General features: G+C 41.8%; 1 protein-coding gene across 1 annotated transcript; it reads right to left on the bottom strand.

Annotated features, from left to right (window-relative positions):
- Nucleotides 1-11,290: 11,290 nt before the first annotated feature.
- LOC123991710 (transcriptional regulator Myc-like) lies at nucleotides 11,291-14,149 on the bottom strand. Its single transcript, XM_046293359.1, has 3 exons — nucleotides 13,929-14,149; nucleotides 12,895-13,543; nucleotides 11,291-12,188 (listed from the first exon to the last, which is right to left on the bottom strand). Exons 2-3 carry the CDS (start codon nucleotides 13,529-13,531, stop codon nucleotides 11,641-11,643), a joined length of 1,185 nt encoding a protein of 394 aa, XP_046149315.1. The 5' UTR covers nucleotides 13,532-13,543; nucleotides 13,929-14,149; the 3' UTR covers nucleotides 11,291-11,640.

Below are 14,149 nucleotides of genomic sequence, written 5' to 3' on the forward strand. Positions count from 1 at the left end.
GAGTAAATGTCAGGAATTGTGAAAAACTGAGTTTAAATGAATTTGTCTAACGTGTATGTAAACTTCCAACTTCAACTGTAAATTGAAAACAGTGTGGCTATTTCGTGACGTTCTGGGGACATCCTATTGACACATTTGTTTGCAGGGCATCGTGTGAAAATATTTATCCACATATAAAAGGTTGTGATCATGTGAAAAGCCACATGTGAAATAGCATCACATGTGAAGTGCTCCAAAACCACATGGTTTCACGTATGAAAGGTTGTGATTTTCCAAATGTGCAAAACATAAATCATGTTGTTTTCCATAAGGGTAGGATTAATATGTGCTTAATCTACTTCAGCTCCTCACTAATGCAAAAACACACATTCTTACAGACTGTAATACATAATGTCAGACGGTCCCCGTGTAGTCCTGCTTTCAAACTGAGGTTGTGCACAAGTTTAACCCCAGACGATTACGTAACAACTCATCCTGTGTTGTGCACCCTTACCTACAGTACCAGTCAAAAGTTGTCACACCTACTCATTCAAGAGTTTCTTTATTTGTACTATTGTATAGACATCAAAACTATGAAATAATACATATGGAATCATGTAGTAACCAACAACAACAAAGTGTTGAACAAAGTAGCCACCCTTTCCCTCGGACAGCTTTTGCACACTTTTGGCATTCTCTCAACCAGCTTCACGAGTAATGCTTTTCGAACAGTCTTGACGGAGTTCCCACATATGCGGAGCACTCGTTGGCTGCATTTCCTTCATTCCAACACATCCCAGATCATGTCAATTGGGTTGAGGTCGAGTGATTGTGGAGGCCAGGTCATCTGATGCAGCATTCCATCACTCTCCTTGGTCAAATTGCCTTTACACAGCCTGGGGGTGCGTTTGTCATTGTCCTGTTGAAAAACGCCAAGCGCAAACCAGATGGGGTGGCGTATCGCTGCAGAATGCTGTGGTAGCGATGCTGGTTAAGTGTGCCATCAATATAAAAAAAATATTTTAAAAAAATCAAATATACATATATTTTTAAATCACCTACAGTGTCACCAGCAAAGTACCCCCACAACTCCTCATCCATGCTTCAACGGTGGGAACCACACATGCAGAGATCATCCAAAAACCCAAAATCTCAAATTTGGACTCATCAGACCAAAGGACAGATTTCCACCAGTCTAATGTCCCTTGCTCATGTTTCTTGGCCCAAGCAAGTCACTTTTTCTTATTGGTGTCCTTTAGTAGTGGTTTCTTTGCAGCAATTCAACCATGGAGGCCTGATTCACACAGTCTCATCTGAACTGTTGATGTTGAGATGTGTCTGTTAGTTGAACTCTGTGAAGCATTTATTTGGGCTGCAATCTGAGGTGCCGTTAACTCTAATGAACTTATCCTCTGCAGCAGAGGTAACTCTGGGTCTTCCCTTCCTGTGGCGGTCCTCATGAGAGCCAGTTTCATTGTAGCGCTTCATGATTTTTGCAACTGCAGATTGACTGACCATGTCTTAAAGTAATGATCGTTTCTCTTTGCTTATTTGAGCTGTTATGGACTTGGTCTTTTACCAAATAGGGCTATCTTCTGTATACCACCCAATACCTTGTCACAACACAACTGATTGGGTTAAACACATTAAGAAGGAAATAAAATCCTCAAATTAACTTTTAACAAGGCACACCTATTAATTGAAATGTATTCCAGGTGAGTACCTCAAGAAGCTGGCTGAGAGAATGCCAAGAGTGTGCAAATCTGTCATCAAGGCAAAGGGTGGCTACTTTGAAGAATCTCAAATACAAATATATATTTAGATTTGTTTAACACTTTGTAGTTACTATATTATTCCATATTAATTATTTCATAGTTCTGATGTCTTCACTATTATTCTACAATGTAGAAAATAGTAAAATCGAGAAAAACCTTTGAATGAGTAGGTGTCCAAACTTTTGACTGTTACTGTACATCTTTACCTATTGTATTCTACAACTACATATAATGAACTGATAACATGCATGAGCTGTTTGATTGGCTCAGGGTTTAAAGGCAACCAAGGCTTTTTCTCCTCTCATCCCCTAGAAGCTTGTGTATCAGGACGTGTCGGGTGAAGTTGACCCTTAGATGCTGATATTGGGTCAGTTTAGAAATTTCCCCCACTAATGATTAAGGTTCTGGGAATTGGGAGAGGGAAAACTGATCCTGGATCTGTATCTACAGGAAACTATACCCAGGAGCGTATCGGTAGTGAACCTGCTGAGCACGAGACAGAACCAACAGGGAAAGAGAGATAGCAACACCAAAATCCATACTCCTCAGTGCGTGAGTTTATAGCTCAGTATGCCTCTCTGGCTCATTCCCAGAGAAAGTGAACAGGCTTTTCTATCTTCAGTCATGTTACTGGGAGGCAAGGCCATCATCAATACTTACAGAACATCAAAGAATGAAGGCCAAATTAAAATTCTTTCTGGCTGTTTCTGGATCGGTTTTCACGTAAAGTGACTGTAATCTTGCTATGGCTCATACAAGCACAAACGTACCACAAAGTGACAATAAAGGTATGCAGGTATTTGCACCTATGAAAACCAATGACCTTGTGTTCTTTAATAACACACACACACACACACACACACACACACACACACACACACACACACACACACACACACACACACACACACACACACACACACACACACAATGAAGGGCTAAAATGTGCGGATTGAGGATCATATAGAATTTGTAAATGTGCTGATAGGGCTAAATGAGCATCAGAACATAATATAGTGTACAATCACTTCAATTCTAGCCTAAACATTAAGCCCAAGATAGCTGATACATTTGGCACCATGTTAAAACACCCATAAAATTAAATCTGGAAGTTCACAATGACAAAATACGTTTTAACATGAAGTTATATTCCAGATTTAATTTCATAAGCAAAATAATTGTAGTTGGATAAGGTTAGCCGAAAGGATTTTGATTGAACATAAAACATTGACATAAAGTGATGTGAACCAGAGATGATTAGTATTAGAGCACTCTTACCCGTTCCCTGACTCCGTTTTGTGCATTATTAGTTATATTCCATTTCGGATAGGTGCGTGCCTTTCAACCACAAATCTCGACCTCCTTTCCATGTGCTCGCAGCATGCGCTCCATGGAGCACTGCATACAGATACGTGAGTTACGCCACGATAGGGAGTCCTCATGATGATTATGAGGATAATATCACATCCACATAGGCACGTCGACGTGAAAGCACGCGTGATTGATTGGCCTCGTGCAATAAATAAGGCATCGCGTAACGTCTGCTTCCAACTCACTCTCTCAAACACGTAGAACCCCTGAGAGCAAGCTCACACTCCAGATCCCAATCACATGTTCACACACCTGTATGCCATTATCACACACTATTTAGTTCAGATTTTTTGCACCCCTTCATTGTGAAGTTTGTTTTGTGACGCACTTCTATTCAGAGTTCTGGGTTTCGCCGTAATTGTACTCCTCCCGTATATGATAGGTTTTTTTTGTTTTTTGTTTTTTTTGCCTGCCTCACTAACGAAGCCTTTTGGCTATTCCCTGCCTGTACTTTAGCCTATCGGATTTCCTGTTATCAACCTAATGCCTGATCTCCTGGACGACGTTACTAGCCTTTTCCCTGCCTGTACCGTTGACTTTTTGGACCCATGTGTATGACCTTCTGCCTGCTCCTGGACCCAGCTACCTGCCTCCTCCTGTGGTCCTTTACAATAAACACCTGCTGCGCCCTGCGCTTGAAACCAGCTCTCTGTCTCCCATCGTGTTCACTACACATCTACTGTAGGTGCATTTTCTTTTCTGCAAATGCATGAAATAATCAATAGCCACTATCCAGTAAAACAAATGCGTATTTTCAAGACGTATTTTTCAACTGCACATTATCAATTAAGCATTAACATTACAATGATTATTGGAAAGAGCCAATCAGATTTGAACATAGAATATTAATTATTGCTCCCATCTGTCACGTGCACTTGTGTTCGCTTTTTCAAAAGCTTTAACACTGGCATCGATGTTCAAAATTGTCAAACCTAAACAATAAACCAACAGACCACTTCAACTACAATAACTTTCCCAGTAAAGGTTATGTATCTTGCTGTGATATGTTATCTATCTTAGTTGAATGTACGGACTGTATTTTTTTTGTAGCTGTTTACATACCACCACAGTCAGAGACTGGCACTAAGACAACATTGAATGAGCTGTATTCCACCATAAGCAAACAAGAAAGCACTCACCCAGAGGTGGTGCTCCTAGTAGCTGGGACTTTAATGCAGGGAAAATTAAACATCTTATACCAATTCTATCAGCATGTTAAATGTGCAACCAGAGGGGGAAAAACTCCAGACTACCTTTACTCCAGACACGTACAAAGCTCTCCCTCGCCCTCCTCCATTTGACAAATATGACCCTAATTCTATACTCCTGATTCCTGTTTAAAAGCTAAAATTATAGCAGGAAGCACCAGTGACAAGATCAATAAAATAGTGGTCAGATGAAGCAGATGCTACGCTACAGGACTGTTTTGCTAGCATAGACTGGAATATGTTCCGTAATTCCTCCGATGGCATTGAGGAGTACACCACATCAGTCATTGGCTTCATTAGTAAGTGCATTGATGACGTTGTCCCCACAGTGACTGTACGTATATATCCCAACCAGAAGCCATGGATTACAGACAACATCCCCACTGAGCTAAAGGCTAGAGCTGTCGCTTTCAAGGAGCGGAACTCTAACGCGGCTTATAAGAAATCCCACTATGCCCTCCGACGGACCATCAAACAGGCAAAGCATCAATACAGGACTAAGATCGAATCGAACTACCCCAGGTCTGACGCTCATCGGAAATGGCCGTGTTTGCAAACCATTACAGACTACAAAGGGAAGCACAGCCTGGAGTGGCCCAGTGACATGAGCCTACCAGATGAGCTAAACTATTTCTATGCTCGCTTTGAGGCAAATAACACTGAAACGTGCATGAGAGCACCAGCTGTTCTGGAAGACTTTGATCACGATCTCTGCAGCCGATGTAAGAACTTTAAACTGGTTAACATTCACAAGGCTGAAGTGCCAGACGGATTACCAGGACGTGTACTACGAGCCTACACTGACCAACTGGCAAGTGTCTTCAATGACATTTTCAACCTCTCCCTGTCCGAGTCTGTAATGCCAACATGTATTAAGCAGAACGCCATAGTGCCTGTTCCCAAGAACACTAAAGTAACCTGCCTAAATAACTACCGACCCGTAGCACTCATGTCTGTAGCCATGAAGTGCTTTGAAAGGCTGGTCATGGCTCACATCAACACCATTATCCCAGAAACCCTAGACCCACTCCAATTTGCATACCACCCCAACAGTTCCACAGATGATGCAGTCTCTATTGTACTCCACACTGCCCTTTCCCACCTGGACAAAAGAAACACCTATGTGAGAATGCTGTTCATTGACTACAGCTCAGCGTTCAACACCATATTGCCCTCAAAGCTCATCAATAAGCTAAGGACCCTGGGACTAAACACCTCCCTCTGCAACTGGATCCTGGACTTCCTGACAGGTCACCCACAGGTGGTAAGGGTAAATAACAATACATCCGCCACGCTGATCCTCAACACAGGGTCCCCTCAGGGGTGTGTGCTCAGTTCCCTGCTGTATTCCCTGTTCACTCATGACTGCACGGCCAGGCACAACTCCAACACCGTCATTAAGTTTGCAGATGACACAACAGCCTGATCACCGACAACAGCGAGACGGCCTATAGGGAGGAGGTCAGAGACCTGGGCGTGTGCTGCCAGGACAACTGACAGCTTAATTAAATAGTACCTGCAAAACACCCGTCTCCACGTCAACAGTGAAGAGGCGATTCCGGGATGCTGGCCTTCTAGACACTGGCAGAGTTCCTCTGTCCAGTGTCTGGGTTATTTTGCCCATCTTAATCTTTCTTTTTATTGGACAGTCTGAAATATGGCTTTTTCTTTGCAACTCTGCCTAGAAGTCAAGCATCCCAGAGTCGCCTCTTCACTGTTGACGTGAAATGTTGTGTAGAAATCCGAAAAGGGTGGCCAGCAGAGATAGATGGGATGGGCTGAGGGTTGGGATGTGGAATTGGAGACAAATTGGAGTGGAGTTGCTGGACGGGGGATAGAATGATGGTCAAAGAAAAAAAAAAGAAACATAGAAAGTACGTTTGAATGACACTGAGGGATAGTGTTTTTACAGCTATTGCCGTTTTGCCTGAGGCTGATGCCGTGCAGGTGTTTGTACACATGCATATACACACACTCATTCAAGTGCACACATACACGGACACACACACGTGTAAATAAATGCACTCAACTATTTACAGTTGGCCTTGCTGTTATGATTTTAGTTGTTCTTGATGTCCTTTGTTTTTTTCTATTGATTTCTGTTTTCCTTTGCCTTTTTCTTTTTTCTCGTCAGTTCATTTTCTTGGTTGTTGGTGCATTGGGGAGGTTCTTGGGGGTGGGGAATGGAATTATTATTATTTTTAATTATTTTCTTGGGGGGGGGGGCTGTGGGAGAGGTCTCGAATGGTTGAGGGACAGCTCTTGGGGAACTGTAGAGGGATCATGGAGAGTTTGGGTCCCCTTTTCGATTGTGGGAAACCTAACAACGTGCACTTGAGCAGGACGTTGACCCTGAATGCTTCCACAAATTAACTTTTAACAAGGCACACCTGTTAATATAAATGCATTCCAGGTAACTACCTCATGAAGCTGGCTGAGAGAATGCAGAAGTGTGCAAAGCTGTCATCAAGGCAAAGGGTGGCTACTTTGAAGAATATAAAATATATTTGGATTTGTTTAACAGTTTTTAGTTTACAAATTGATTCCATATGTGCTATTTCATAGTCCAGATTTCACTATTATTCTCCTATCTACACAAAATAGTAAAAATAGAGAAAAACCCTTTATTTTTGACTGGTACTCGTATACATATACATACATATACATAGTTGAATCTGACATTAATTTCTTTATTGTAGAATTTTTGGATTATGTGTGTTTTGCTTGGTATTATTTTACTGTTGGAGCTAGAAACACAAGCATTTTGCTGCATCTGCGATTAATATCTTCAAATCTTTGTCCGCAATTAACACATTTAGATTTTATGGCTGCATTAGATGGATGTGGCTATGTAACTGCTGTTTGACTTCTCATGAAACTAAACTAGAGTTTTAATCCCGATGCTTAGCTGGTGCGTAGCATCTAATTCTTGCATGACGTGTTTGTTGCATGTTAAGTCGCCTGTGACTGAGGGAAATTAAGCTACAGAAAAAAAGTGATAATGACTGGAGTCACTTTTGCTTATATTTGCTGTTCTCCAAATGCCCCCCCCCTCCCCCTTCTCTGAGTGGGAGTGACAGGTGAGATACTCTGTTACAACCTCATGATTACAACACATTTGAATGCAACAGTCTGCACTGCAGCGTAGGGCACTCAACCCAGGGAAGATATGGGTTATGATATAGGGTTGGAAGCATCATTGTGAAATGAATCAGTCCCCTTTCAAATAGCTACCGATGCACCATGTTACTACATACAGATAAAGGACATGTGAATGTGTTCTGTCAAGGTCTCATGTACAAATGTGTTTCCCTATGTTACACAAGGACAGTGGAATGGACATGGGAATGATAACTCACATTATGGTCATTGTCTTGACGTGAGGTGAGATCTGTGGCTGAGTAGGCACGGGCAATTATCAAAGCCAGATTTACTGACAATTAAACCTTTACGAAGGCCTAGTTCACCATACAACATCTAGTGCCAACAACCAGAGAAACATATGCTATTAACAGAAATTAACAAACAATTCTCACCAAATGTAAATACCAACGTAGCCAAGATATTCCAGCGATATCCTCTGATGGCAACATATTTCATATCATCTGACAGTAGAATCCAAAATTACATTTCAATCCTGGCTTTCATTTTAACACTGGTATTGTCCAAAATGTTGTAAAACATTCCTCTCTATGATAATCTGTCTGCTCCAGGTTGCTGTGTCTGTCAGGCCGAGTGTGGTGCATTCGATCAGATGATTTTCCTGTCCCTTCCTCTGATGAAGGTCAGGAAGCGCAGGTGTTGGTCTCCTTCTGAATTATACCAAGTTTTCAGATGGGAAATCCAGTGAAATCCAGGTGCAGTGAAGGAGGCCCCGTTTGTCAGGTTGTTTTTGCTAGCTAGCTTCGGTCAGTTTAAAGGATGTGGGCTCCAAATGATGTAGACACGCGCAAATGTGCAGAGCTTACCACATGACATGTTTAGCCAATAAACGTGCAAAATATGAAGTCGGCTCAATGGAACAACTTTAAGCTAGGCAAAGCAGTAAGGCCTATGCTGACCCTGTCTACTAAAAGTTACTGGAGACGAATAGATTCATGTCAAGGATTTGAATGGAGGTTTTGATGCAGTTTCAGCAAATGTTTTGATTTTGAGCATAAAACCCACCAGTGTAAGCCCTGCATACCCGGACTTTGACGTCACTGGGTCATTGGTGATAAAAGAACCAAGGCTAGAAAAGAGTAATTCCTGCAAGAATGAAACTAATGCTGTGGATGTCTGGAATCTAATCCTGAGGCTACATTTTCAATTTCAACAGACACCTATGATGCTTCACAGTTGAATCAGTTACAGCAAATGTCTGTCATCTGCACCATACCAGGTAAATCAACTGCATCTTGTGATTAGTAGTGTACTTAAATGTTGAAAAATGAATTGTGATTCAAGTGGCTATTTCTGAAGATACAACTATGACCAGTGAGTGAGTGATTGCAAGAACAAGGGTATGTGTGGAGGATAATATTGGCAACCCAGAATCAAATCTTGCATAACATTTTAATGTTTTCATCTGTTTTGTATTGTGAATGACTTCAGAGGTCAGTAGGTTAAAGGCTTTAATCAATGAAGAGGGCTCCATCCCAATTCTCCACCCTTTTTTGAAGTGTGCACATACATACATTCTTGCATGGATTTAACAATAGTTCGGCACCATGGACATGTCATAATACCCATAAAACCTAGCGGTAAAATCCAGTAATGGTCTGTGTTTCTTGTAGGCTTACCCTGGTGTGACGTTTTGATACCTGTGTAATTCTCTCGGACAAATTGAGTTTTTTCAAAATACACTAGGTGACCCAGGAGTATGGGGACACCTGCTCGTCTAACATCTCATTCCAAAATCATGGGCATTAATATGAACTTTTATAATATTGATCAAAGTTACCTTGTCCGAGAGAATTTGTACCCAAACACAGACCTTATATGAAGTAGATCTGAAATCCCAGACACAAAAATGAATGGTGAAAAAACAACAGGAACCTTTTCCTGGTTTTACCACTCGGTTTTATGGGTATGATTACTCATATTGTCGAACTCAATGGTGTAAACTCCCTCCAGCAAATGCTTCTTCTTCTTCTTCTTCTTTGGGTTTTATGGCAAACTACACACAAAAGGTGTAATGTTGCCACCAACTGGACGGGGGTGAAAAGATTTATAAAAATAAAGGAAATTCCATATGGGAAGGGAAAATGTACATGAATCCACACAAACTACAAAAAATGTATTAACACAAAATATATACATTTCAACTCCTTCAGTCATTGGAAAACTCAAATACCCTGCTCAGGCTCTGGGGCCTGAGAGGGTGGGACTGCACGAGACAGTAGCTCCTCAGATATCAAATATTTTAATCCCAGAAAGTTTAGCTGCAGAAACAATGATGTTGATCTTTCTCGACTTATTTTGAACTTATGCACTTCCATTTATCACCATTGCTATAAATGACACAAAGTCCAATTGTTTCACATGAAGAATGTCTGGGTCCTGCTGGTAATACTCAGGATGTGGTGAAGGTTCCAGTGTAGATGTACTGGCCTTCATTCCCACTGGACCTTCGGAGATACTGTACCTTTTGAAAGTCTTTGCATAGGAGACTCTCAACTGCCCTGATTTTGGCAACCTCAGTATCGTTCACCCTAATCGGGCAATCGAAGGACTGCGCTTCAAGTTCTCCACACAGTTTGCTCCTTGCCTTCTAATAAACATGCAAAATCTCCTTCATAGTGATGTTTCCCACACAACGGCTTCTCCCTTCTGCAGACACTTCTTACATGTCCAAACATTTTACATCAAGAACATTGTAAAGGCTGGTTTACAAAAGCTGACAGGATAGTACACATATCCCAGCTGCACTCGAGTAGACTCCACATAAAAAAACACTAGAACAGACAAACTCTTCTTCCTGCCATTACCATATGATTAATCCTATGTACATAGACCACTCCTGGAATTTTCTTTAGAGCAATAGCAACACCCCCCCCCCCCCGCCCGCCGAGACTCAAGAAATTACTTATTTGACAGGTGCCCTGCTCCGTAGCTCAAAGCATGATGAGTGATATCCCCCCCCAAAAATTCTGATCCTCAGAAACAAGAAATCAGAACAAACCCACTTCTTGTGCTCTTCACCGATTTTACTGTACCTAAAGATTTATGCATCATTTTGGATGTTTCCAACGAGTACCAGAAGTCTGACATACCCTCATTTTCCCCCCAAAAAACACTCCTACCAGATACAATAGGGTATTATCAGAACTATACATTATTTCCCACAGTTGTACGTATTTTCTCATTGGAAAAAAAAAGTCCATTCATCCCCTTTGCCACCTCCATGAGATTCAAGCTCCATATACACCATACCCTTGGTAGTCTCCCAGCCAATGCTTATAACATTCCTGTGCTTTTGAATCCATAAACAGGAAGTTATTCTAAAAGGGTGAAGAACGAGACAATGAAAAGGACCTGGTCTTTCTGCCATCCGGACTATGTAAATTAGGACATCAAATCTCCAGTGCTTGCTAGGTTCACTCATCTAAGATCGAAATAAGGTGTACAACCCCATTGCCTTCAATTATAAGTTGGTTCCCCTGAAATGTATTTGACGACTGACCCTCAACTGTCCATACCAACTTGTGGCATGGTCAACTCTGGATAGATTGGTTTGTAACTGCACCATTTCACCAGGTCAAATTCTTAAATAAAAGGTGATTCTACTAGTCTTCTAGTTGTTAAGACTTCAAAGAGAATACACATTAGTGCAAATCCATGTCCAGTTTAACAAGTCAGCCCACGAGTGAAATAAGAGTGTATTCATGGTTTCATCAACTGTTAATGCAAACAGATCTTGTAAGACCTCATTCAAGTGAGACTGCAAGAGACAAAATATTTTTTTTAAAGACAGGCGAGTGTTAAGAAATGCATTTATATTTCAAATGAATCGAGGAACATATGTAAACCCATATACTGCTTGAACTTCCTGACAATTGAGATCCAAAAATACATTTTAGGAAATACTCAGTAATTATATACAAAACATTCATATTTTAGGTCGGGCATGCAACACATGTACCCCATTTTCATATTTTCTTAATAAAATAAATTAAATATTTTACTGCCAATAATTCAATTAAGGCAGTTCAACATTTAAATCAAAAAGACTCCCATTTTTTTTTTTCATGCAATATCAACTATACACACCATGTCTTAACTTGCATTAATAACGATAAGGCCAAAAAGTCTATGCCGCTTTGATCTCAAACATGAGAGTTCTGCAACCGGGCCAGCTTCTGTTTCAAATGTTCACTTTTCCTCCTTAGCTGCTCTTTGAAGTTGACAAGTCTCTGCTCGTCTGTCTGCATGCTGTAAATACACTCTATAGCCTTCTTCAGGATGACCACTTTGGCTGCCTTTTCATTGTTTGCCACCTCCGGTATCTTGTCCCGTAGAGCGAAAAAGCTCAGCTTGAGCTCGTTCCTCCGCTGGCGCTCCAGTACATTATGAGTCCTTCTTTTGTCATAGTCCTCAGTGTCTGACGTCCAGGGACTTGGGCATTTGCGGTTGCTGCTGATCTGCTTGAGGACCCGGCTGCTGCTGCCACTGTTACTGCTCTCTAGCCTCAGCCTCTTGACAGCTGGCGGCTCGTGCCGCGTGGAGGGGTGAGCTGCGTAGTTGTGCTGGTGGGTGGAGACATGGCACCTCTTCAGCACAAGGGGACTGTGATGTCTGGTCCCAGACATGTTGGGGTCACACCACTTCTCTGCGTGCCTCTTCTCCACAGTCACGACATCTATCTCCTCATATTCTGCAATGAGATTAAATAAAACAATTCAGCATTCACATTCTTTTTGAGGAGAATCACTAGCCACAATTGAGCCCCATACAACACAGCATGCCTTCATGTCAGAAAAATCTCTGCTTTACACTCCTCCCCCTTTTTCCACATCAGCTGATTTTTCAACATTCCAGCCTGAAACCCTTCCCCTCAATACAGACTCCTCTGTAGACAATTACAGCACAGTCTTGACTATAGCACTTGTGGTAGAGGTTAAGTGGGGCGGCTGGTAGCCTAGTGGTTAGTGCGTTGGACTAGTATACGAAAGGTTGCAAGATTGAATCCCCAAGCCGACAGGGTAAAAATCTGTCATTCTGCTCCTGAACAAGACAGTTAACCCACTGTTCCTAGGCGGTCATTGAAAATAAGAATTTGTTCTTAACAGACTTGCCTTGTTAAATCAAGTAAATAACGCAACTGCCTCTAGCCTGGCAAACCCATCCATGTCAAAATTCCAGTTCACACCCTTGTTCTCAAGGACATGAGTGAAGTCCATCCATTTATCCCAATTTATTAATAAGCAAACATTTTAATATTCAACAGCACCATAATCAGAGTTGACATATGCAATGTGGGAATTATAATGCATGTTGCCAGAAAACACTGGAATTATACAAATGGTTTAGTCAGAATAATCATAAAGAGCAATAAGTTATAACACTGCTATTCAGCTTACCCGAGTCACTACCACTGCTACTACTGCTGTTGGGTGGGGTGTCCAATGCCAAATCCGTGGGTAGTGTCACCTTGCTTGATTTGGAAGTATCAGTTATTGGGTACGGAAAGACCACTGAGGGATCAATGCATTCGGACGCGGATGTGTTCAGATCCTGCAAGTAGTTTGCGTTCAACCGAGTAGTAGTCCACTCCGCGTTGTCGCTAAAAGCTGGTTCTTTCCTAGCAGCTTGGAGACAGGCGAGTCTTTCAGACACCACTTTTTCCAACTTGGCTGCAGCCGAGAACCCGCTCCACATACAGTCCTGGATGATGATAGACTTAAGGAAGGTTTGAGAGTAATCGGCATCGCAGATGAAACTCTGGTTTACAACGTCATCCCCGAGAAACTCAGTCACCATTTCGAGTTGGTCAGAAGTTGATGGGAAAAGACTAGACAGTGATGGTCGCCGGCTCGGGGAGAGAGGAGGAGTGGGCAGCAACTCAAATTTCTTCCAGATGTCCTCACTTGGAGCCGGTGGCTGAAGTTGTCCTTGTTGCTGGTGATATAAATCCTCATCTTCGTTGTCAACATAAAAATATGGCTGGATAGAATCGTAGTCGTAGTTTTTACTTGACAAACTTGAATATAGCTGCATTGTCGCTCTTTCCTGAGTGAAAAGGGTGAATTAGTTGGTTAAAATAACTATAAAAAGAGGCTACATCAACTTGCATGCAAACTGATAATGGTGCATTCAGCAAAAATAACATTTCATAAAAGTCTTGGCAGACACATTAACATGCAAAACCAATCTGCAGCTGACAGCTAGTCTGCGTGGCGCACAGGACATTTAAACCCAAGCAGACTGCAAAAACACAGCGGCCAGGCGGTTAACTATAAAAATGCATCGGACTATAGGACCTTACAGCTACAAATATGTAACAGCTGTTTTTAAAAAAGCACCACAACTAACAGATAAATAGCACGCAAAACAATATCCTTAGTGAACGGCCGTCTACACGGAACACGCAGTGTCATCTCAACACTCCCCTTACCTTGCGTTTGTAAAACAAAGTGGAGGTCAATTCACGAACTCAAAAACGTAGATTGTGAGAAGTATTCCAAACAAGCCAGTCAAGTTAATCCTTGCCAGCGTGTGTGATAAGGAGATGTTCGTTTCCTATTAAAGTGGCTGGCTGAGAAGCATGCATAACAGCTCTTTTTGCTCGTGATGTTGGATGACATTTGCTGCAGGAGAATCACAGCTGAGTATTCA

Source organism: Oncorhynchus gorbuscha, linkage group LG12 (genome assembly GCF_021184085.1).
Source record: "Oncorhynchus gorbuscha isolate QuinsamMale2020 ecotype Even-year linkage group LG12, OgorEven_v1.0, whole genome shotgun sequence".
NCBI lineage: Eukaryota > Metazoa > Chordata > Actinopteri > Salmoniformes > Salmonidae > Oncorhynchus > Oncorhynchus gorbuscha.

What these genes read in the sequence shown, in the direction of transcription:
- LOC123991710 (XM_046293359.1), bottom strand. Translation starts at nt 13,531, where the DNA reads ATGCAGCTATATTCAAGTTTGTCAAGTAAAAACTACGACTACGATTCT. An exon ending in TAGCAGTGGTAGTGACTCGG is followed by an intron (nt 12,189 to 12,894) that starts GTAAGCTGAATA and finishes ATCTCATTGCAG; the next exon opens with AATATGAGGAGATAGATGTC.